This window comes from Chiroxiphia lanceolata, chromosome 6, assembly GCF_009829145.1.
Source record: "Chiroxiphia lanceolata isolate bChiLan1 chromosome 6, bChiLan1.pri, whole genome shotgun sequence".
In the NCBI taxonomy this organism is placed as follows: Eukaryota; Metazoa; Chordata; class Aves; order Passeriformes; family Pipridae; genus Chiroxiphia; species Chiroxiphia lanceolata.
This window is the reverse complement of record NC_045642.1, coordinates 29,353,566-29,377,236: the sequence shown is the minus strand read 5'-3', so window position 1 is coordinate 29,377,236 and position 23,671 is coordinate 29,353,566. Positions and strand designations below refer to the sequence as shown.

Below are 23,671 nucleotides of genomic sequence, written 5' to 3'. Positions count from 1 at the left end.
GTCTAGACATAAACTAAACAGGCAGTACTGTGTTGGTCATCTTAGCTCTTTAGTATCTCTTAAGCTCTTTTTCAGAATAAAAAGCAGTAAGTGTTGCATTGCTGTGGGACATACATAAATAAGCAGAACTTGCTTAAAAAGTCTTAAGTAATCATAATCTGAATTCTGAGCATGGCTCACTGGTGTGTAGGAGGGAGTTTCTAAGCTAGCTTCAAGTGACTTGTTGCTGGCAGACAACCCTGTGTGTTTAAAAAATCAAGGTATATACAAAGACTCAAAATGCTGTCAGGTTTCATATTACTTATAGAACTTCCTCACATAAGGAATTGCAAAATCACAGTGTTGCTTTTATGCATTGAGACAGCAATAACTGTAGTTATTCCTAAATTGTTTTGTAGCAACAAAGACAAAAGTATCGCCTAAGAACTTCGCTTGTAGCTGGCTCTCAAGGCTGAATGCATTTTACAGTAAGCTAATCACTTTTTTCACATGTTATTTAGCCCCCAACAGGAATAGAACACTTTGGGATATGATAATTTAGATACGCTTATTGGTTAAAGACTTGGTTTATTGCAACCAACATTGCTGATCTTTTTCTGGGCATTCCTTCTATTGATCTGGTATTTTCAGAATGGAATCTGGTAATAGTTGTGGTCAACAAATAATGCCATAAATCCGTGTTTTTCTTTGCGTATGTATGCTAGTACTGTTAGGGTTGACGGATTTAATGTGTGGTGGAAACCCACTTAAAAAATCAGCAGTAGAATTCAACTATCCTTTCCTCCTTGATCCCTCATCTGCCTTCTGAGCTTAAGCACATGAAAGTGGACCTTGTACCCTGTGTGAAGACAACTGTATACGTAAAGGTAGCTGTATTACTGATCCAGATACTTTTCTTTTTCTCGTGTATTTATACGCTTAAACCGTCCTGTTGGAAGTGTGACAAGAAGAAAAGTGTAGATAATGGAGGAACTGGGGTGTAGAGTAAGAGAAATGTCTGCTTGAGTCTGTATTCTTGGAGCTGTGGTTTGGCAACATGCATACAAAAATATTGCTTTCTAGACTAGTTAAATCTATCCTGTTTGCAAATTTGTATTCAGTAACAGACTCAACTGTACTTGTTGATCTGCCTATCTGTGAGAGCTGATCCCTGTTTTCACTGTAATCCAGAACTGGAACTGGGAGAAGAAAATATGCTTTCTATATGGGGAAGCTGTACAACTACCTTGTATAATATAGTGGTAGAGTTGAAAAAAATACCCTAAGTGCAGAGGCCAGTGTTATGCATCAGTGTTGCAAGGGGGAGGGGAAAGAGAGGAGGCTGCCAAAGTACTTCCCCTAGTCGGAATGCTGTTTCGGTCCCACCACGTGCGCAGGAGGGGGTGAAGTCTTGGCTCTGGCACTTGTGGAATTTTGCCAGTGACTGAAGAGGAGCCAGGACTGTACCTTGCTTGGGGTGATGGGCTCAAATGTACCTACAGAACTTGTCTGTCAAAGTCAAGCTCGTTTAGACAACAAGTTCACCTAATTTCCTGGTTTGTGTACATAGTTATAGAAGTAGGTCATTTAAATGTAGCTTCATGTGAAAGTTTTTTCCACCGAGTTTCTGAAATATGTGCTGTTTCTTAAACTGAGATTTTAAATAATTGAGGTTGGATCTGTGATAACGATCCCTGGTATCCCATACTGCTCTAAGACACTTCTAGTTTCTTGGCTACTCAAGTTTCAGTTGTACACTTCTGAGTTTTCGGTCAAAAACTAGATAACATGTAACTGAACTTGCTTCTTGATAGCAGCAGTTCTTAAGGGCTCTGACTGTTCATAAACAAAAATTGGGGACAAAACTATATCTGTTTCTTAATCTTTCCTCCTCTCCAGTATGAATGTTTCCATAAAATATTGGGCTCAAAATGCTTGAACTGGTAAGGCTTTTTACAAGACGTCTGTTACTTCTTAATGATTGATTGATATCACTTCTATGTAAGGATTGGCAGTCTGATTTGGGTTAGGAGACTTTCCTCTGAGTGTTCTCAACAGGTAACCCCTACACATTTCTTTTTTGAAAAGAATCTGGAAGCTTCATTGCATCTGTGGGGTCTAGCTAAAGCTAGATATGATTAGGTAAGATCCATATAGTCTTTATTTCTTCATATATGTGTTGCACAGCCTGCGATCAATGAAATTCCCTCTGGTTCCTGGCACTTACGTGCTTTAAACGTTGCATCAAGATACAGCGACTTTTTGTAGTTCAGATGGGAGTATTTTACTGCAGTGCCTAGTGCTCTGAGCTTTCTTTTCTGTTTTAGGTTGGAGTTTAGGAGTGCTTAAAGCTTTTTCTACCTACTGTTTCACAAAAGAAGAGTTGTGATAAAACTGAGCTCACTTAACAGCCAACAGCTTCCAGAAGGGACAGTCCTAGTCCTCAGCTGTGCCTTCCTGCTTCTTACTTTTGTGCATATGTATAGTATGGATTTCATAAGTTGTCTTGAAAGGTTTAAATTTGGAAAGTAACCCTTGAGGGAAAGGTGGTAGAAAATCAGTGTCCCTCCCCCTCCATATTTGAGTACTACTTAACTTCCCTTTAAGATTCCAGGAAATAATTTCAGCTAGGAGTTTATCTAAAGGTTGGGTTTGTTCAGCCATTAGACGACTGAAGTTTTCAACAGAATGTAATTAAAGCAGTCAGTTTTTGTATGGTCATGTTTAGCTTTTTATATTCTACCAGAGTTTTAGTTGTGACTACTGATGTGAAGTGTATGTTTTCTTTTGTTGCTAATGCAAGTTACTAGAGATGTGCAGTAAAATGTGGTGTTCTCTGAAATGCTGTTGCAGCTGCAGACTTGTAGCCAATTGGTGTCTACTAACAAGCTCTAACCTGAGGTTTTTTTAGTCTGCTGTGCCCAATAAAAATGCTTTAGTGCTTGTGGAAAGAAGTGAAATAAAATCTAGCTGCAAATTTGTAGGACCTAGATTTGTATTCCAGTTTTGAAGGTGGTATCATACAGGATGCTGATGAGAGACCTGTCTCTCCTCAAATGTGATAAAATGCTAACCATGATTTAAAGTGCTAATCTCACTTTAGCTCTCCTTGGCTTGTGGCTTGAAGACCCCAAATGGAAGTTGAATGCTTCTAAGTTTGGCAAAGAAGGATAGAGAAGGTGCCAGTGGTTTAGGTTAGGTTGCAGTAAGTCTTCCCCTTGAGGCTGGACTGCAGACAAATTACTGGTACCCTGGGTGGCAGTGCTGTACCATGGCATGAGACTTAGTGTGAAGTATGATCATACAGCAGAGTCAACTAGGCATGCTAAAATTTGTATTCCTACAGTATGTGCCCTATCCAGACACGAGTCGCTACTAATGAATATGAAGAAGGAAAAGTAGTGAGTTAACTTACCTTATTTTTAGCTTTCTGCAATCCTGTGAAAACAGGATGTGAGGAAAAAACACCCTTTGATTCTTTATTGGATTTGCTGCAAGTTACATGAGGTGTTTGGCCTTTTTTCCCCCCCTTGTTCTTAAAGCGTTTCTTTGCAGAACAGGATGTGTAGATTTTGCTTTCCACAAGATAAATTGGATACACTTTGTGACCTCACTGCTGACAAAATTTAAGAGTTCTCTAGACAGATAAGTATGGGCATGTCTTTTATAGACTAATTCTAGCTTTTGTTATCTTGTGTTAGACTGACTCTTCTGGTAATGGCTTCTGTACACTAGGTACTTGTAAGGAGGAGGACAGTTGAAGTTGTGTGTGTGATCGGGCAGGTACAGGAAACTCATGAGTTTTGCCAGAGTTAACGGATTTGCCCTTGCCTGCAGGGAACTAATTGCCTCTGAAGTTTTTGAAAGTGGAAACATGGCATTTCTTAAGGAAACCCTTGTAGCATTGCTTCAGGGGTTGTAAGGATGCCATAAGCATAATTTTGGCTCCTGTTTGCTTACTGATGCTGTTTTTAAGTAGCTTTGTTTCCTCTTTCTCCTCCTGAGGTAGTGCTTGGGAAGTGAATCTCCCGGTGTAATGTGTTGTCCAGCTCAGCATGCAAAATCTAAGTTAGCATACTTCAGCTGAGTTTGCCTGGCCTACTTCAAATGTTGTATTAGGTGTTGACTTACCTTTTCCTCCAAAACAAGTTAAGTTTAACTTGATCTGTTTAACAAAACAATCCTCATAAATAACTTGCCTCCTGATTGATTCCAGATTCAATTATTTATATTTGTTTGGCTTTAGGAATGTTGTGTTGATTATTTGGCTTTGCTTACAGCCAGAAAGCGAGAGCAGCTAGATTAAGAATTGGTTTTGTTCTAAAGTCAGCAGTCAATACAATACTTAGAAATATTTATTCTTTTGTTCCCGTACGTGGAGATCTCTTTAAGCAGTTTGCTTTGATAAACTCATTGCTTGTGTGGCAAGCACTCCCAGTACTACTAGGACTGTTAAGCTCTTGAATATGTAGAAATCTTTTGAATTACTAAAACTAGTTTTATGTGCAGAATAGAGAGGGCTCTTTGTCTTATTCTCTAGTAATTTTCCCCTTCTGATTCTACAAGATGTGCAGGGGGCTTTGATCACCATAAAGACTCTCTTCTCTTGTAATGGTCTGTATATGGAGGGAGACTGGAAGTCTCCTTAGGCTTGGAAGTCTAAAAAACCAGTTCATTTGTTCTAGTCATCTACTAAATAATTGTTCATGCTGAATATCAAATGTTGGTTAATTCTGATTGTCATATGTCTATGTGTATATATGTTTTTGAAGGTATGTCTCAAACTACACCATCGGTGGGGTAAGGGATAGTGATCCAGTGAACACTTTCACTTGTGTAAGGGAAGTAGTCTGCTTTTGGATGAATACTAAGAGTTAGTATTTCATTTTGTTTAGTGACTGCCTAGTGAAATGGCAAAGTTAAAAATATGAATAAAAGATAAATTAGAAGGATGAAAACCTTGAAGTGAAATCTGCAGTTTAACTAGTACTCTGAACTTTCCTTTTAAATAGCTGTACTTAATCGTTACCTGTTGCTGAAGTGATTGATCTGTAAAATCCCTATGTAGCTCTGCAAAAGCTGCATGAGAAGTCTTAACTTGGAGTGGAATTTCAAAAGCTGAATTCAGGACTGAGGTTTTTTATGTGGCTTCTGGCCACCTTTGACACAACTGAAAAATTCTCTTCAGAACATGAGTTGGCTTCCTTTTCCATGGGCATATAATGATCTAACACAAATAATCTTTGCAGCCTGTGGTCTGCAGGTTATTGAGGACTGCTGCTCAGTGTGTGAGTCACAAATATAAACACTCTTTTTTTTTTTTTTTTTTTTGTATGCAGCTCGGAAAAAGTTTGGCTTTTGTGACTGATCAGTATCTTGTCATGCAGGAGTAGCTGTTGGAAGCTGACAAGCGAAGACAAAACATCTCTGTTTGGTATCTAAGCAGGTTTTCTCACATCCAACCATGCTGTCAAACTTGCAACAGTTTTTCGAAAATGGTGCTGTGTACTGTCCCTGAAATAAGATCACATCCTGTGCTTGGTTTAGTTTCCAAGTTGCTTAAAATCTTCCCGTCTCTTTTTATTCATAACAGCTAATCAGAAATACTGTGTGCCACACAAAAAGATCATGCTAGCAGTAAGTTTCCTAGTCTAGGTCTTGTATTTCTATAATCTGTGAAAAGAGAATGAGAGTTGAATTTGTTTCTCAGCCTTCAGTGACACAGGTTTATTTATGATGCTGCTTTGGTATCTTGAAGTTCAGCTGTTCCGTTTTTCTGTCTAGACTTCTAACATTCTTCACACAAAATCGGACTAGATGGTCTAATTTTCAGTATGATCAGTGTTTTCTCCACGGAAGAAACTGCCAAACTGTATGAAGGGTATTCTTATGGATATTTGACCTTGTGTTCATTAACTCTTTCTTACTTTTTTTTGAAAGGCTCTTCCTTCTTCCATGATGATAGTAGCTGTCTACTGCCCGGTGATAGCAGCTCTCTTTATCGTTTTGAAGATGGTGAATTACCGTTTGCACAGGGCACTGGATGAGGGAGAAATTGTGGAGAGGAATGCCAGTGAGCATATGGATAGAGGTGCAAAAACAGAACAAAGCAATGTTTCAGCCAAGAGGAAAGACAGCAATGGGCCCAGGTAAGGTGTCTGCTGATGTTTGTATGCTGCTTCAAATGATAAACAGTCCGGCCTTCATCAGGTGTGTAACTGGGATGGCGGTTGAGATAAACACTGAGAAATACAGATACAGACCTGTTCTGAAAGACTGTTTTCAGTCTGGTCTTTAAAAGCAGACTTATTTATTTATTAGGTTTGAAGTGATGTATTCATGTTAATTTCCTGGTTCCTCCCCCAGAGGTGTTCCAGAACAATATTGAATGTGCTGGAAGCACTGAAACAATAGCATGGAAAATGTGGCCGATTAGGTCACTAGACACTTAACACACAACTAGTACAAGTAATTTTATTTCAGCAGTAGATGTAGTACTAAAAATCTAGCTGTCAAAAGACCATGCACTGCTTGCTAATTCTTTTATCACTAGGAGGAGTGTCTGATTGGGTTTCAATTTTAGTTTTTAAAAAACAGGAGTAAAATACAATGCTTGACTCCAGCTACAGTCTTTCTTCAGAAGAATACTGTCCTATGAACTAGTAAATTCTGGAATTACTCAGCTCTGTAATGAAGATAATGATTCTGAAGTACTGTCAATAGGAGGTGATTCCTTTCCACAGATCTCTGCTGTTGCCAGCATAAAAAACCCCAGAGGTTTTCCTCTCTGACCAGAGTATTTGGAGAAAGAAGAGCGAAAGATGACTCATCAACAAGGCCAGCCTAACCAGTCTGATCAGACTGGGGATGTGTTATGAGCTCTATTATCAAAGCCTCTGCCTGCCTTCAGATAATTGAGGCCATCTACAAAGTTAAACTGTATGAAATAAATCAACCTTGAATTGTTAGCTTTTAAAGAAGACCTTTCTCTTGTCTGTGAGTTTCTGGTACTAGTAGCCATGAACAGTTTTCAAAGTGAGGCAATTAATATGCTGTCCTGACTCTAATAAGGTTGTGTGTGTCTTACTAATAAAAACCAACGCTGTAACTTCTAAATGGAGACATGTGCTATAAGGAAATGTAGTTGAAAGAAGCCTCTTGAGTCTGTTTATTAGGACGCTTAAAGAAAGGAAGTGTTAAACTGCTGCTCTTGAAAATGCTCAGCCTAGAAGCAAAAGGACTTTGTGTGTACATACAGGGTAGCTTCTCATGAGATGGGTCCTGCGTTCTTCTGTGTCTACTCTCAGCTCAGGTATTGTTAGCAAAATGGTGTCTTAGATTGCTCTAAAGTTGATATACAGTAACTTCTTGTATCAATCTTTTATAACCTGCCCCTTTTTCCATGTTGTGTTTGGCAACAGAACCTGCTGATTTAAATTGGGACTCTGTTTAGAGCACCATATACCTTATTAAAACTGCACTGAGCTATTTTGGCAGACTGTTTCCCTAATTGTATATTAATGCTTACTCTGCTTAATAAAATTCATGGAAGTAAACAGTGGTCTGTTGTGTTTCAATGCAGCCTTGTTAATGCATGTTTTAGGTGTGATCTTTAGATGTTTTGTCTCTTGAGCGGTTTTTGGTGGGCTTGGGTTTTGTTTTTGTTTTTTTTACCATGTAGCTTTTGCTTCCAAAACAGTAGCCCGAACTTGGCAAGGGAATTTCTACTAGAGTTGTGAATTACTTCTGGATGTTTCAGTTCTGTTTTGTCTAGGGAGCAGTTGACATGGGACAAGTTACTACATTATAAGCATTGTGAGCTCAGAAGTAGAGGTTAGTTTGATGCTGTGTGTCCTGCTTGCCAACTAAAGTTTCATTAACTTTTATATGATCCTTGTTCCCACTTTCAGGTCTCTTAACTAGAACTGGGAACAAGGTCAATGCAGAAATTACGGAGTTACTTTTTGGTAAGTGGGATGTACAGTATATACTAATCTTTGCCTGGAAGCTTACAAGAACTCTGGGGTAATATTCAAACTAGTAGATGGGGTGTAGAGTGAGTGTTTAATATTGAGCTGTAACTTTCTTAAGTTAAATTGGAACACTAATAAAAAACCAAACCTGTCTGGGAAGAGAGTGTGTATGTAGGATTTTCTTTTTAAACTCTACTCTCCTTGCAGAAGGTGGATGTAGGGGAGATCTAAGCAGACATACTGTCTTTAATATTTGCATAATCAGAATATTAGTTTTGATAGCTTAGGCTACAGCATGTGATACCAAATAAATGTGTATAGTATGGTTTGCAAAGCCATCCTAGAGTTTTCACTCTGCAACGCCCACATTCCCTGAGACCACATAGTAGTATTTTTGAAGGATTAAGCAATAGTCTGGTTTCTGTTCTAAAGTCATGTTTGGGATTCTGTTAGCTTCTAAGAACTGCTGTTCTTTCTTTCTGAAGATGTTTATCTGTGAAGTGGTGCTTTCAGGTATCTTGACAACTTGTGTGCTGTCATCTGTAGGCTTACTCGAACTGCTCATTTATCTTCAGTTCACACTGGTTTTTGAACAGGATCAAACTGAAAGTTTTTATTCTTTCCGTGAAACTTTGGCATGTTTAAGCAAAGAACTACTTACTGTTCCTTTAGAAATGCCTTGTTTATTTTTTTACTGTGCTCTTTAAAAAGCTGAAATTCTCTAGTTAATGGTTTTGAAAGAAACTAGTCTTAATTTAGAGATAGGAATGTGAGTTCCCTTCTTCTGTAGCTTCTAGTGCATTTGCTGTTTTAGTAATTCTTCTGTGAGGTTTCATGAAAGCAAGTAATGAGGATACAGGCTCCTGGTTTCACAGAAAAGGTAGAAGAAACAGTGCAAGCATGATCTTTGTTGGGTATCAATGGACCCACATAGATACTTTAAAACATTTCAGTCAGTCTTTACTTCTGGGTATATGAATATGGCTTCTTTCTTGTGTCAGTGACTACTGTGGTTCAAAATATCATAAAGTGTTAATCTGGTGACACTGCTGTCCCTGATCTCCATTAGCATGGGGGAGCTGTAATCACGATGCTGCATGAATTTCACTTGTACTTCTGGACAGTTGGAGGATGTTGTGTCTTTGAGATACGTACAGTCTGCTTAAACAAGTATGAGCAAGAGAAATAAAATTTAAAACATGTTATTTCAAGAACTCTTGCCCTACCTTTGCTGTTTATTCTTGCAGTTTTCTGTGACTGGCAGAGTGTTTTTGAGTTTGGAGTTGGTTTGCATTTTTGACTGGTGATTCAAACTTGAAAGAAAACTTCTTTTAATACTTCAAGCTATTGTGACCTAGCATTTGCAGTACATGCTCTGGTCCTTCTGTGTTTTGAGAGCAACCCCCTAACTGGTTATCCTCCTGTTTGAGTTGGAAATTAAGGACAGAAGAAGGTGTTCAAAAGAAAGTAATAAAATTCTTTCTCTGCTTTGTCCAGAAATCAAAATTGCTTATTCCAAATTCTCTTTCAAAGTTCTGGTCTGAATATCAAATTGCTTTAGTCAATCAGCCTAAGTCAGATTTTAAGCTCTTGAATTCATGTAGACTTACACCCTCTTCAGACATCTGGTTAATCTCTGACATGCTAATGTAATATACCTGCAGATAGTAATTTTTTTTAGGAAAGTTACTAATAACTAGAAATATTAGTTTTAAGTTGTTTTATGTGATCTTTGAATGCCTCTTGCACGGCAATCTCCATTGCAGGTACATAATTTTTTCAGTCTTCTCAATTTGGATGATAACTTCACTCCAGTTATTTTGCTTTCAAGCTGAGAAGTGTAGCACTTGCTCTAAGGTATGAGGTCGGCAAACTGTAAGAAACTGATTGTGGAACTTCAAAGCAGAAAGGAATGGCCACAGTGGTAGCATCAAATAGCTCCTAAAGGACTTTGTGCTATTATAGTCCAGATACTTTGGCATACAATGGTTAGTCCTAGGAATCTGTATTACCTGCTTTTTCCTGTGGACGTTATTTGTTGTTGTTTGTTACTAGCTTTTGTTAGTGTGTGTCACAGAATATAGAAGCTGTGAGTAGAGTGGCAGTTTGGGATTGTGATGTTGCTTATGTTGGTGTCTGTTGGTTCAGTTTTAGACAAAACTACCTCCTTCTTCCACCCTGGCTAAATACCCAGTTCTGTGCATGAGAGCTTATTTGCAATGGCTTATTTTTCTACTTCATAGGGTGTACTTTAATCACATACAGTGTTTCTCAATGAATTATTCAAGCAGGAAAGGGATTTCATCTTTTTGTGAGAGGCATTCTTTGTTATACCTTCTGTTGTCATTGTAATGTATGTTGAACTTAAACATTGAGAATTTTTCAGTTCAGTCTTTAATTTTGTGTTATGTCCTTATGTATTCTTAAAATATTTACATGAGGAGTACTTTGGCTAAAGCTGAAATTATTGAAGCTGAATTCTGTATCTTCTTTTATTCATTTTCCTTACCTGTCTCTAGCATAATTGATAATATTAGATCAGAGAGGACTCTATAAACAGCCATCACTAAGAGCATGCCTGTATCTCATCGCTGAGCTGTACCAAAATGGTGGCTTTTCACTTCTTTATTTTGCTAGAGTTGGACCACAGTTGTTCTGCTAACTAATGGCTGATTGTCTTTTAAGTTAACTTATTTTTACTGAAGTAATATATTCCTAACTTCAAACTGTCTTTTTTGTAATCTCTTTGATGTAGGAAGATTCACGGGCTTCTTATATGATCTAGAATGATTCCCAAGGTTGTACCTTTATGCTTCTCTAAGATTACAATAGCTTGAAATGTCATGCTGCAGAATGAATCATGTCTCAGGTCCTTTAGTCTACAGACAGTTTGTTTATAATATCCTAGATTGATGGCTGTATATTACAAAAGTGATTAGAATTGTAGAATATGCTAAGTTTGAAGGGACCCATGAGGATCATGGCCTATGCAGACCACCCCATTAGTTGTTGGTCTTATTGCGCGAGACTTTCCTATAAGACTGTCTATTAAGTAAGCCCTGCAGTGCTTCCATTTTTCTGTCCCCTTCTCTAGAGGGGCTTCATCTTTAGTTTTTCGGTCCAACCAGAGAAGTATTGTGTATATATATGTACTTTCTCCAGCAAAATGTTGGAGTGGACTTGCCACAGGTCAGAATCATTGATTATTGGGAGGCAGTTGTTTATCTTTGTGATGAAGCAGAGAGGGTCAGTGTCAAATTACTCTGCAGTTACTTACCTTCAGAAGTTTGTATCAAGATGTTTGAAGAGAAATGCAGTGGGAGAGGAAAAAGGAAGCCTCAATTTCTCCGTCTTTGCAGTCAACAAATGGTGCAAGGTTGTATCCCTGTGTTCTAGTCCTCAATTTACTTCACACGTCATTGTCCTAATGGATAGATCCAATTTGCTTATGTTTCATATAATATCTGCCTTTCACAAGCTGAATTACGTTGAATTGCAATTTGGTGATGTCAATCTAGAAAATACTTTCAAACCAATAGTTATTAATCCTGAAAGGATGTAATGATACATATGTTGTACCTGAAAATATATCTTAATAGGGCCTGTAAAGTATCTGAAGGAAAGTTATTTTTGGGTAGAAAGATGTGGTTTGCATTCCTGGGAGAGAGATGCCATGTCCCTATATGTCTCTGCCTGTCCAATAACTTTTACTGACAGTGTGTGGCTTTCTTGATTAACCATCCTTGCGTTTGCTCCTAGATTCAGTCTAAGGAAAAGACCAGAGTCCTTTCCGTGGTCTTTGAAAAAGCTCTGTGTAGTACATTTTCTGTTGATGGATTTCTGGGTATTATAGTTGGACAGATGATCCAGAAGTTACATGTGTGTACATACAGACAGAATTTAGTACGTCAGCATTGCAGAATGCCTTGTAGCTCCTGAGTCTTCACAGTTTGTGTTGGCTGATGACAGTGGACTTAGGGCTGCAGCTTCTATGACACTATGTAGGGTGCTCCAGCTCTGGCTGAGCTTCCTGTGTCAAATTCATCTGAGATACTGGGATATATTTGAGCTCTGGATATTTGAAAAGGGAAACATTGTTTTGAATTTGCATTCAGGATAGACAAACTTAGGTTTAACTGGTAGGCTAATGTTATTTTTTTTTTTCTTTTATGTTTCTCTTAGTGATCCTGGTGGAGGGATTGAGATGTCAGAGTTTATACGAGAAGCGACTCCCCCTGTTGGCTGTAGTTCACGCAATTCTTATGCTGGGATAGATCCAAACAACCAGGTAAGAATTAAAGCTACTGAGGTTGTTGCTTTAGTACTGCTGGCTCTGCAATCTGTAGAGTAACTTTTCTTACTATTTTACGTTTTTAAAATTTGTATGAGTTTAAACCACTTATGTTTCTGTATTGAACTGCTTTATTAGGATGGCATTGCACTCTCCCAACAGTGTAGGTCTTTCTCATCCTGTTTTGTGTTTACTTTATAAATGGCTGGATTTTGTAAGGGAACTTACTGTCTTATGAGAGACAGTAGCTGTTAGCTCTCTTCTGATTTATTAAATCAGAATGGCTCAGAGCATGGTCAGATAAGGGCCAAGAGCCCATTGTGATGGGATTCCCTGGTGATTTTGGTATCTGTGAGCTCAAACTGTATCTTTGTCCTTATAGTGTAACTTAATTTGTCTTGTTACTTTTGTTTGGTCTTCATTTAGAAGAATAATTAGTCAATTTAAATGCTGTATTTAGGAGGCTTCTGTTAAGTCCTCTAAGAACGTATCCACTCCTGATTATCTCTTGCAGTGGTAAATGACTTTCAGAAAGTTATTATTCCTGACAATTCAGACTCTGCAGTCAAAAATGTTAGTTTACTGTTGTACAAAGCAAGATAAACTGGAAATGGAAAGACTAAAACTGTTTATTTTTGGATGACCTCTTCAAAATCTTCACTTTTTTGACGCTTCAGTGGGAGTGGGAAGAAAGCAATAAACAGGGACTCCTGCAAGATGGAAGTACTGAAGAATGTGGCTTTATTACATTTTAATGCAACTTTATTATGCTCTAGTTGCCTTGTAATTTCACTGGGGAAGTTGTTCTTATTATGTCTACGAGGTTTATGCATTCAGCTTCCATAGCGTTGGATGTATTCTTTCTTCTATTTGTCTTAGGATGTTTTACTGGTCTTGGCATCTTTCTTTTACCAGCCCTTCACAAGGACAACTAGATTGACTGGCCATACTGTATGGTTTTGTTGACAATGAGCAATGCAGCATCATATTAAAGATACAGAACCTGTTTTTGAATGACATGGAAATCTTTGGTGTGGTATTACAATATCATGTTCTTCTAATTAGCTCTCTGAGCAGTCAGTAGATAGCAAGGTGCGGTGGTATGCTAATGTTGGTGTTTCATCTGAATAGTGCTCCGTTATGCAGCATAGATACTCTAATAGATTTTTCTCCTTTGAAGTAAGCAGCCATTTGGTAGGAATTTGGTAGTTCAAAGGAATAGGAAACAATGGTCCATGTAGGAAGATAGAAACATGATCCCTAGACTAGTTCTTTGACTGGACTTTGGCAAACAGACTATTTCAAACATATTATAACAGTTGTAATGTTAAAGCATGTGAAGAAGTTAAAGCTACTGTGAAAGAAAGTACAGTGTTTAAAATGTGTTTGTCCTAGTAAAAGTAGTATTCACTAGTCCCTTTCAGTTGAATTTGTAGCATCAAAAGGGAACATGAACAGTTAGCATCTGAGTTCTGTTCAGTTTTTTGTGTGAACTAGCTTTCCTGTGCTGATGCATTTGCACTCAGCTGCAGCATTCAGCAAGGCACATTACTGAATGGGAAAAAAACATTGAAACATGACAGAATGACTAACTAAAAGTGTATGTGACAATGTAATGAAGAAAATGCATCAAACAAGCATTACACATTTTGCATTACACATAACGAAGCCATTGTTCCTCTGTGGTGTGGCTGCACATATCTTCAGGTTACCTGAAATTGCTATGTGTACAGAAAAGAATTAGTAGAATTATGCCTTTGCCCCAGAGTCGTTTGAACTAGGGGCTTCTGACAAACAGCATCCCAATAAGTATGTATGTATATCTATATTTATCTGTCTATATATATCTCTGAAAGTCAAATGGCCATCATTTTTATGTATCTTGGGTTCAGATTTTAAGCGCTCTTCTATATTTCTAAATAGTTTAATTATTTGGCCCATGCATTTTTTGTGCTATTCGTAGCTCTTTGAGAGATGGTCTTGAAAATATTATTGAAGGAAAAGACTAAATTCTCTGTAGCATCTCTGCAAAATTATCTGTTGTGGATTATAGGTTGTATGTAGAAAGGTAGATTGCAAGCCTAAATGGCTAGCTCTTTCTCATATTAGGAGGTACACGCCTGCTGGTTTGCCATTGAACGTGAAAACTAATCCTGGAAAAATATATATCTCTTCATATGGAAGCAGTTTATGGATTTAGCTTGGTGTTTACTGTGTTGAACAGGTAAATTTTATACTAAGATACTGTTTTCTGTAAGCATTAGAGTGTGTCCAAAGGAGGGCAACCAAGATGGTGAAGGGCCTTGAGGGGAAGCAGTGTGAGGAGCAGCTGAGGTCACTTGGTCTGTTCAGCCTGGAGAAGAGGAGACCTCATTGGAGTCTACAACTTCCTCATGAGGGGAATCAGAGGGGCTGGTGATTTTCTCTGTGGCGACCAGTGACAGGACCCAAGCAAGTGGCCTGAAGTTGTGCTGGGAAGGTTTAGGTTAGATATTAGAAAAAGGGTCTTCCCCCAGAGGGTGGTTGGGCTCTGGAACAGGCTCCTTGGGGCAGTGGTCACAGCACCAAGGCTGACAGAGTTTGAGGCATTTGAACAATGCTCTCAGGTACATGGTTTGACTTTTGGGGATGGCCCTACGCAGAGCTATGGTTTGGGCTCAATGATCCTTGTGGGTCCCTTCCAACTCAGCATATTGTGTGATTTTAGACAACCGTGATCACTGCATTAAACATTCAGCTTTGCAGCAGTAGTTACCCATATACCACTGCAGCAGTACTTTGTTTGCTGCATTAAGTATTTTCTAGAAAAATTCCTAGATTAAAAACTGTTTCTCAAATCAAATAGTAAAATCTTTAAGAACGCTGGCTAAGAAACAGAATAATGCTGTCATGTAGTTAGATGCGTAATTACATGCCTTGTCATCTGTTTGCAGTGGAAACACATCGAGTCACAAAGAATTTTATAGCACCAGGCTGTTGGATGCTTTTGTGCCTTTAAAAGTCTCTCCTAGATGTATAGGCAAATGCATGCTTTGAAGTAATAGGAAACAACAGTTGGTTATTTTCTGAAAATTTACAACTTTTTACATAATCCCCTGTTTCTAGGTTGGATCTGGGTTATCTCGTCTGGGAACAGCAGCAACCATCAAAGGTGAGATTTTTAGCTGCTTCTTAAATTACCATGCAGAAGCGCTTCAAATCACTATGTTATTTACTACGTTGTTTCCTATGTTGTTTCCAAATACCACCTACCTTATCTTCAAAACTTTTTTTTTGTGAGCTAAGTACAGCATTTACTAATTGGGAGAAATCTTCCTTGGACTTGCCAATTATGTGACTAAAACATGAGGAGAGGATATTATAGAGTCCATGTTCTGTTTCCTATGTAATGACGTGTTTTTCCTTTGCTTATCAATGCAGAGCTAAGGGATTGGTTTGGGTGCACTTTTCCCTAGCATTTTCAAGTCACTGCAACCAACCACCCTTCTGGTATTGTATTTCAGTGACTTAATTATTTCTGGTTGCTTTGCATCTAGCAAAACTATTGTCCAGAACAGCCCTTGTGAACTCCTAGATGAAAAGATAAATTATTTGTAATATGCAAAATTACGATCTTGTAAATTTATCCAGCCAATAATAAGACAAAATCAAATGTGAATTTTTGTCACCTTCCTGATTATTTTTTTCCTTACCTTTTTGATCATTACAAATATTTTCTCACAGTTTGCCCCTCTTTTTTTATAGGCAACCATGCAAAAAGAGATATTCAAATAGATAGATCTTTAAGAAAAAAAAAAATCACTATTTCTGTTGGGTTCTGTGGAAGATACTTTTCTAGTTTTTCTAAGATAAATGAAATAGAGTAGACAATATTTATCTCTAAAAGATAAATCTTGTGTTGCTTGTGATTATTATTTACCTTCAAATGAAGAAAGAAAAGCAAGTCTTTCATGACAACTAAGAAATCTGCAGTGTATGTAAATGTATGTGTTAATACTTTGAGCACTAGTACTCTTATTTCTTAAAATTCGCAGGTGATACTGACACTGCCAAGACCTCTGATGATATCAGTTTGAGTCTTGGCCAGAGTTCTAGCCTGTGTAAAGAAGGGAGTGAAGAACAAGGTAAAATTTCTTCTTCTCCATGTTAAACACGGTATTTTGTTACCAGAGACCCTTTGCTTAATATGCTAAATAAATTCATGCAGTTTGTTGATAAGACTTTAAGAAAAGGTATCTAGAAGTTCTCTGTTTCCTTTCTGAATTACTCAGGTTTCTGGGAAGCACAGTTTGAATGCTTTTAACGTTATTCTTTTGCTGTGTTTCTTGTTCTGACATCTTCCAGCAGATAATAAATATTTATTGTCACCTTACTGCTGAAAGACAGCTAACTTACATGTCTTTAGACAGTATCTCTTATACTACAAGTGGCCTGGGATTTTGGGACTTCATTGTAGACTTATTTGCTTTGCTTTCCAGTACAGACATATGTTTTTTTTTTTAAATCTGGAAGGCTTTTCTATAAAGTAAATAATCCTATGCAGAGTTCTGTGTTTCTGGAGCTATAGACTGCTTCTAAGATATAAGTTATCAGAGCTTTGTGTTTCCTTTTTTTATTTTTTTTTCTTCCTTGTATGTAAGGAAACTGCTAGCCTGTGTTCTGAAATAAAACTGGACAACTGAAGATCTCATTTGTCATTTATCTTCATTGCCAGGAAAAAGCCTGCTTAGTTTAAAGTAGAGAATAAAACTGTAGGGAAATCTTTTTGTTTGCTGATTTTAAAATACCGGGTGATTAGCAGGAAACTAACTCTGGGAATACTATGGTTCATTTTTGCCAATCTAATCACTAATGGGTGATTAGACTGGCATGGATGATTCGGTTATTACTATGTGCTTGAGTGCAGAAAGTATGTTTGAAATAAAGCATCACAGGTGGCCATGCTGTTGTAATAGGGAGCAAGGTTCTACTACTTTCAGCTGAGTAATGTAACTGTTTTGAGGTTTAAGTTGCACCTGTTCAAATAGGCTCTACAAAAATTTAGCGATCGTAGAAACTTAACTTGGCCTCCAGATCTTCTATTTTTAGTGACAGTACCAAAAGGGAAAGTAGCCTGACTTTCAGTGCTACTTGCAGGTGGACACTTTTACATGAGACTGCTTGTGATGAGTAACAGGAACAATTGTTGTAATCAAGAGCTAACAGCAAATCCTCATGATTTGCTTTCACGTTACCAGTTTTAGAGGTAGTCAAACTCAGTAATTTCATAGGGAGTTTTTTTATAATACCAATAGGCCTGTGCAACATTAAGTCTGAGACACATAAGCAGTTGGGGACTTGTCAGAATTGCATTGTTTTTTATTAGCTGTGAAGGTTAAGCTGCTATTGATGGTTTCTTTTTTTAATTAAAAAAACCCTGTCAGGTTTGCCCAGGTGTTAGGAAATAATTCGAAATGGTAATGTGATGCATTCATAGTACTTGCAAATGGATTTGTCAGTTCATTTACTTTATCTGATATAAGCAAGCAGTTTTAAGGCAGATTGTTTGACTTACATGGACATTCTACATGAATATTTTTAAATATATGCTTAAACAGATCTGGCAGCTGATCGGAAGCTTTTTCGTCTGGTGTCGAACGACTCGTTTGTCTCCATCCAACCTTCATTGTCCTCTGGACAGGATTTGCCAAGGGACAACAGTGACAAAGTGTGCCTCTCGAACAACCAGCTTGTGGACCAGTCTAAACCCAGTGCATGTGACACAGAAGTGGCTTCACTTGTAACTCTGCATTCTCACTCGTATAGGAAGGATCACAGACCACGAGGTGTACCAAGGACTTCTAGCTCTGCTGTTGCTTTTCCAGATGCTTCACTAAATGACTTCCCTCTCTATCAGCAAAAACGAGGACTAGATCCTGTCAGTGAATTAGAAGCTTCCAAACCCCCTTCTGGATCCAGAGAGTCTTTGGGTGAGAACTCTTGCATTTCAGGAGTTTTTCAATTAGACGACATTCTGAAAAGTAGCAGCCCTCAACCATTGACTAAGAGTGGGAAGAGCAAATCCTTGAAAGCAGACAAAAGTATGGACAGTCTGAGAAGCCTGAGTACTAGGAGCAGTGGTTCAACAGAAAGCTACTGCAGTGGGACTGATCGTGACACTAACAGTACCATCAGTAGCTATAAAAGTGAACATACTAGCTCAACACATATAGAAAGTGTGTTGTCAGAGCACGAGGAGGAATCTCCTAGAGAAGAGAAAAAGGGTGGTAAGAAAAAAGACTGTGGTGTTGACTCAGAGGATGACAGTAGCTCTACTACGGATAAAAGGACTAGTAGCGAAAGGACTGCTGTGGAAGTGAGCACTATTGGTGGTGTTCAAGAGCTAAAGGGTTCTAACGCATCTGATGAGATGCACAGCCAGAAAGGTCTTGGTGCCTCTGCTTCAGAAGAGGCCAATAAGAACCCACATGCCAATGAATTAACTACACAAACTGACAGGCCGCTTGGGAAGGCTGCTGAACAAAGAGATGAGCAGAGTGAGAAACTAGTTGTGTTAGTAGATTCAAGAGCTTCTAAAGAAACAAGTGGAAAACAAAAAGAAGGAGATGTTCGACCAAAATCTTCTAGTTTAATACATCGAACAGCCTCTACCCACAAGTCCAGCCGGAGAAGGACAGGAAAAAAGCGGGCTAGTAGTTTTGATTCAAGTCGGCACAGGGAATATGTTTCCTTCCGAGGTGTATCTGGTACTAAACCTCACAGTGCTGTGTTTTGTCACGATGAGGACTCCAGTGATCAAAGTGACTTGAGCAGGACATCAAGTATGCAGTCAGCTCACCAGTTCAGCAGCGATAGCTCTTCCAGCACCACCTCCCATTCGTGCCAGTCTCCTGAGGGAAAGTATAGTGCTCTAAAGACCAAATACGTTTCTAAAGAACGTGGGGGCACAGACCTTGAAAATGCTCACAAAACCCACGTAAGCTCTGAAGGAATTAGCAAAAAAAGATCTACACGACGGACTTCTAGCACAAACAGTGCCAAGAATCGTGCCAGAGTATTAAGTCTGGACAGTGGTACTGTAGCTTGTTTAAATGACCCAAATAGTTTAATGGCACCAGGTAACATAAAACAGTTAACCACTTCAAAATCTGATTTGGAAGCCAAAGAAGGAGAGGTGCTAGATGAGCTATCTCTGTTGGGAAGGGCTTCACACTTAGAGTCAGTCACTCGTTCTAGGAATAGCTTACCAAACCAGGCTACATTTCCTGAAGGGGAAGAGCAAGAATCAGCAAGCGGAGGTAAGTAAATGACCTACCAGAAGTACCTTGTCGTATTTTGTTAATGAGTCTGGTATCTGTGATTTAAGTTAAACTATACTTAAATGTCCTCCTGATTCTTTGTTCCTGCCCAGTAAAACTGAAAAAGCATTTCCTTCATAATGTCTTGGAAGGTGTATAGAAATGGGAGTTGAATCCAAACAACTGTTAGGAAATATATAGGCAGAAGTGTTATGGTTTTGTTACCAGCAGTCTTTGTTAATTAGAACTGTATCTTAAAACCAGTATTTGTGATCAAATCCAAACCTGCTCCGTTGTGCTGAGTAGTACAAACCACTGCTGCCTTTCTGACATGGCTTGAGGTGGTATCAAAAAATAAAACCAATCCCAAACCCTTACCATGCTGCCTTGAACTGTGCATTCTTACAATGGTCTGGTTACAAAGCTGAATTCTTTTAGGGGTTTGATTTTGCTTAGCCTTACCATTGCTGGCTAGACAGTGTTGTTTGCTTTTGGTTTTTTTTGGTTTGTTTTTTTTTTTTGTCTTCATTATTTGAACACAATAATGTTCCAGTATTGGAGAGGAATGTAGTTTCCTCTTTCCCTAACTATTGCTTTGCTTGGTGTAATGTGAATACTAAACTTACCTGTAGCAGCTGTTATTAATATAGATTAATAGTGGCATTTTAAAAAAAAAATTTGGAGCTCTTGATAGTTTTTTTTAATCACTTTTTATGACATTTCAGTTTATTTTCTTGGTTAGCTGTATTGACTGCCTTAACTGAGAAGACTTCTTGTGTCATGGAAGATAAGTGGCTTTAAAATACATTTTCAGAACAGTATGGGATTGCTCAGATTACCTCAGTCTGAGTTTTGGGATTGTTGGAGGGCAATAGCTACCACATAATCTGGATCTCTATAGCTAGGCACACAAATGCTTCATAACATTTTATTGTAGATCAAGACATTAATGTTTATAAGAAATTGTAGCAAATTTACTGTTCTTGTTATATGGACTGCTTGAACAAAATCTAGTGACTCTCTCATTTTAAAAGGAGAGGCTTCCAACTGACAGTGAGATGACATAAAATATGACCAATAGTGGGGTTTTCTTTTGGGTTTTTATGTGTGGTTTGTTGTTTTGGGTTTTTTGTTTGTTTGTGGGTTTGTTTGTTTTTGCTTGGTTTTGGTAGTTTGTGTTTGTTTGTTTGTGGTTGGTTTGGGTTTTTTTGTTTGTTTGTTTTGTTTGTTTTTTATGTGTGTGTGTTCCCCAACATTGACACAAGAACTTAAAAATCAGTGCAATTAATTTCTGGGGAGGAAAAAAATGTACCACGCTAAAGTTCAGCTGTGTATTGATTACCGATCAAATCTGACTGGTTTACAGTTAGTTCAGACCTATTTAGATGCCTTCACTTTACCACTATATGCAGATTCTTTTCTTTTTTTTTACTTTCTCTCTACTATTTCTAGTAACAGAGTTCTGCAGTAGGTTTAATGAAAGAGTCCAGGTTACTCTTCTAGTACTAACTCTGCAAGCCAAACACTTAACACTTATTATATGCCTTGTTAAAGTGACAACTCTTCTTTATGTCTACTGAGAGTAATTTGACTAATAAAAAATCTGCTTTATGTATTTACCATTTTGACTCTATGCTTCCCTTAGCATGGAGTTATTTGTGTTATTACTGTTTAAAACTATTAAGGTTCTTTCCTTATGTGCGAAGGAGGGTTAATATACCTTACCTTATGGAACATGTCAGACTTTATATGTGCTTACTACTTGTCAGTAGTCTGAAAGAATTAATTAATTGATGCTGTGTATTGTGAAATATTTTGCTTGCTCCTTTAAAGAATGAAATGGTGGGGAAGACAAGCCTTATCACATTTCAAAGCGATGTTAAAGATACACATCTGTAGCAGTTTAAGCAGGAAAGGCTTGCTGTCACTCTTCCTGGTCTAATTGGTTTCCCCTTTCCAATTTTACATGGTGGTCATTTCAAAGTTGTTAGTATTTTAAGTGGCAAGCACTCAGGTCTTCCTTGCCCATGGGTTGCAGGCTGTCTTTAAGAAGCAATCTGGAATCAGGTTCTCCAGGTTTGGTAATGTCAATGGTTACTAACACTTGCTGTATATTATATGTCTTACTACCAAGAGAAGAGGAAGTATTTCCTTTATGATTGTGAGAAATTAATGTCATTCTGCTTTTCTTTTTTTTTTTTTTTGTGAAGAGGAACAAAATTGATGTACTTTTCTTCAGCATTACTTAAATATTTATGCAGTCTTGTCTAGCATTAAACCACTAATTACATTGAATTTATGTGTTCATGATCAATCTGAATAATTCCTTCATGTTGTCCTTCTTCTCTACTGGTTTTTATTGTGTGTGTGTTTTGTTGAGATTTCCCCCCCCCCCCCCCAGATTTATAGCTTATATTACAGGTTTTGTAACACCTGTCTGCATCTTTGATTGTGGCTTTCTTCTTCAGGCTTGCCCGTGACTAATAGTAATGAGAGAAAATGCTGTAACTTTTTAGAATTGAAGTTGCTTTATAGCCAGTATTTCTCACTACTTAGTTGTCTTCACCTTCAAGAGGTTTCTTAACATACATGTGTAATATAAATACGTATCATATTTGTATATATGTGTAGCAATTATTTGAGAAAATTAAGAAGTTATTTTGTTTACTTGCAGCAGGTGAATTACAGAATAAACTTGGTTCAGATTTTCATAAGCTAAGGGGATATTGGTTGGATGTGACTTTTAGAAGTAATCTGGTTCAACCTCCTGCTGAAAGGATTATTTTATAATTTTATATAAATATTTTTGTGATTGCTTATGATAACTTTCTGAAACAAATAATTAACAAATGCGCCCTGGATAACCAAAAGACTGATATTAATACCATCTTCTGTTTTTCAGTCAAAAGCTTTCATTCCTATTTTTTAAATTTGACTTAAATCAGTAATTAGAACTTAATTATATCTTTCAGTCTTTAGGGAGTAAACTAAAAAGTACATTCTTACATGTTTGTGTGAGTGCTAAAATGTGTTTTATAATGGATATGGCCTTTACTAATCTTCTGCTAAGAAGGATGTTATACAGACTTGTACATATTTCACTTCTGCAGATACAACTTAGCAGTTTCATTTCTATATTATTATGTCAGGAAGTGCTGAATGACTTTCTATGAGATAGTGTGTGTATTTGAATAGAAATTGCAATTCATTAAAATGCAGAGAAACGATATCTGAAAATTCTGAAATAAAATGTACGTGGTGGATGTATAACAAAAACGGAAGATGCCTTACAATAGTTGTTATCCTTGTTAACTACTCAGACTCTAAAGTAGCCAGTGAATTGATGAGTCATGAAGTTGCTTAGAGGTCTGAAAGTTTTCCTAGATATCCAGTGATATTTTGGCAATACCACCTTTGCGCTGTCCTGTGCCAGGTTTCTGTCAGATGTGTGCTGTTTCTGGATTGCTGTTTGTAGTGGTTTAAAGAACCAACATAATGCTGTGACAGTGACATTTTGTAAAACTTGAGCTGACCTGAAAAGTTAAGTGTTCTCCCCAGTTCTATATTAACAGTAAAAGATGCCCCCTTTAAGTTGCTACTCTGTTTTACAGCTTGCTGTAATTTAAGGTTTATTTACTTTGAGTTCTTGAGATGCATACATACCCTTTTGTAAATCAAACTGCATGTAATGTAATGCATTTTTCCTTCTGTACATTGCATAGCAATACTGAAGTAACAGCTCATACTGTTCTTCTGTGTGTTCTGTGGTCTGTAGTATGTCTCTACAGGCAGGCAAAATAGGGTTTTGTGTTTGGGTTAGTTCAGCATTTTTTATGACATATGGAAACCTGTTCATCTTTTCAGTCTGTGTGTATTTGTACATATATGCTTAGCGTATCTGCCTGTAATTGCACAGTATCCTTTCCAAAATTAAAAGTGCAATTCAGTTCTCTGCTATTCAGCCAATGGTCATGTCAGCTGTTACTAATATATTACTTTTTTCCTACTGTGCTTATGTTGCACATGGTCTGCAGTTATGACTTTTTGCCTGTGTTGTAGAGCTGTTCCATGCTTCTGATGGCTTTAATTAGATACGTTTTCTGCAGGTAGAATTAATATAGTTACAGAAG

General features: G+C 37.7%; 1 protein-coding gene across 8 annotated transcripts in view; it reads left to right on the top strand.

The window, feature by feature from the left end:
• Positions 1–23,671, top strand: part of PCNX1 (pecanex 1) — an 88,768-nt gene that overhangs the window by 2,090 nt on the left and 63,007 nt on the right. For 7 of the 8 annotated variants that reach the window (XM_032689942.1, XM_032689936.1, XM_032689935.1 and 4 more), the window contains exons 2-6: positions 5,920–6,128; positions 12,135–12,240; positions 15,349–15,394; positions 16,278–16,367; positions 17,841–19,541. In XM_032689942.1, coding sequence (XP_032545833.1) covers positions 5,920–6,128; positions 12,135–12,240; positions 15,349–15,394; positions 16,278–16,367; positions 17,841–19,541 — 2,152 coding nt within the window. Of the gene's footprint in view, positions 1–5,919; positions 6,129–7,889; positions 7,947–12,134; positions 12,241–15,348; positions 15,395–16,277; positions 16,368–17,840; positions 19,542–23,671 lie in introns of those variants that run through there. The other variant, XM_032689941.1, reaches the window with a different exon arrangement.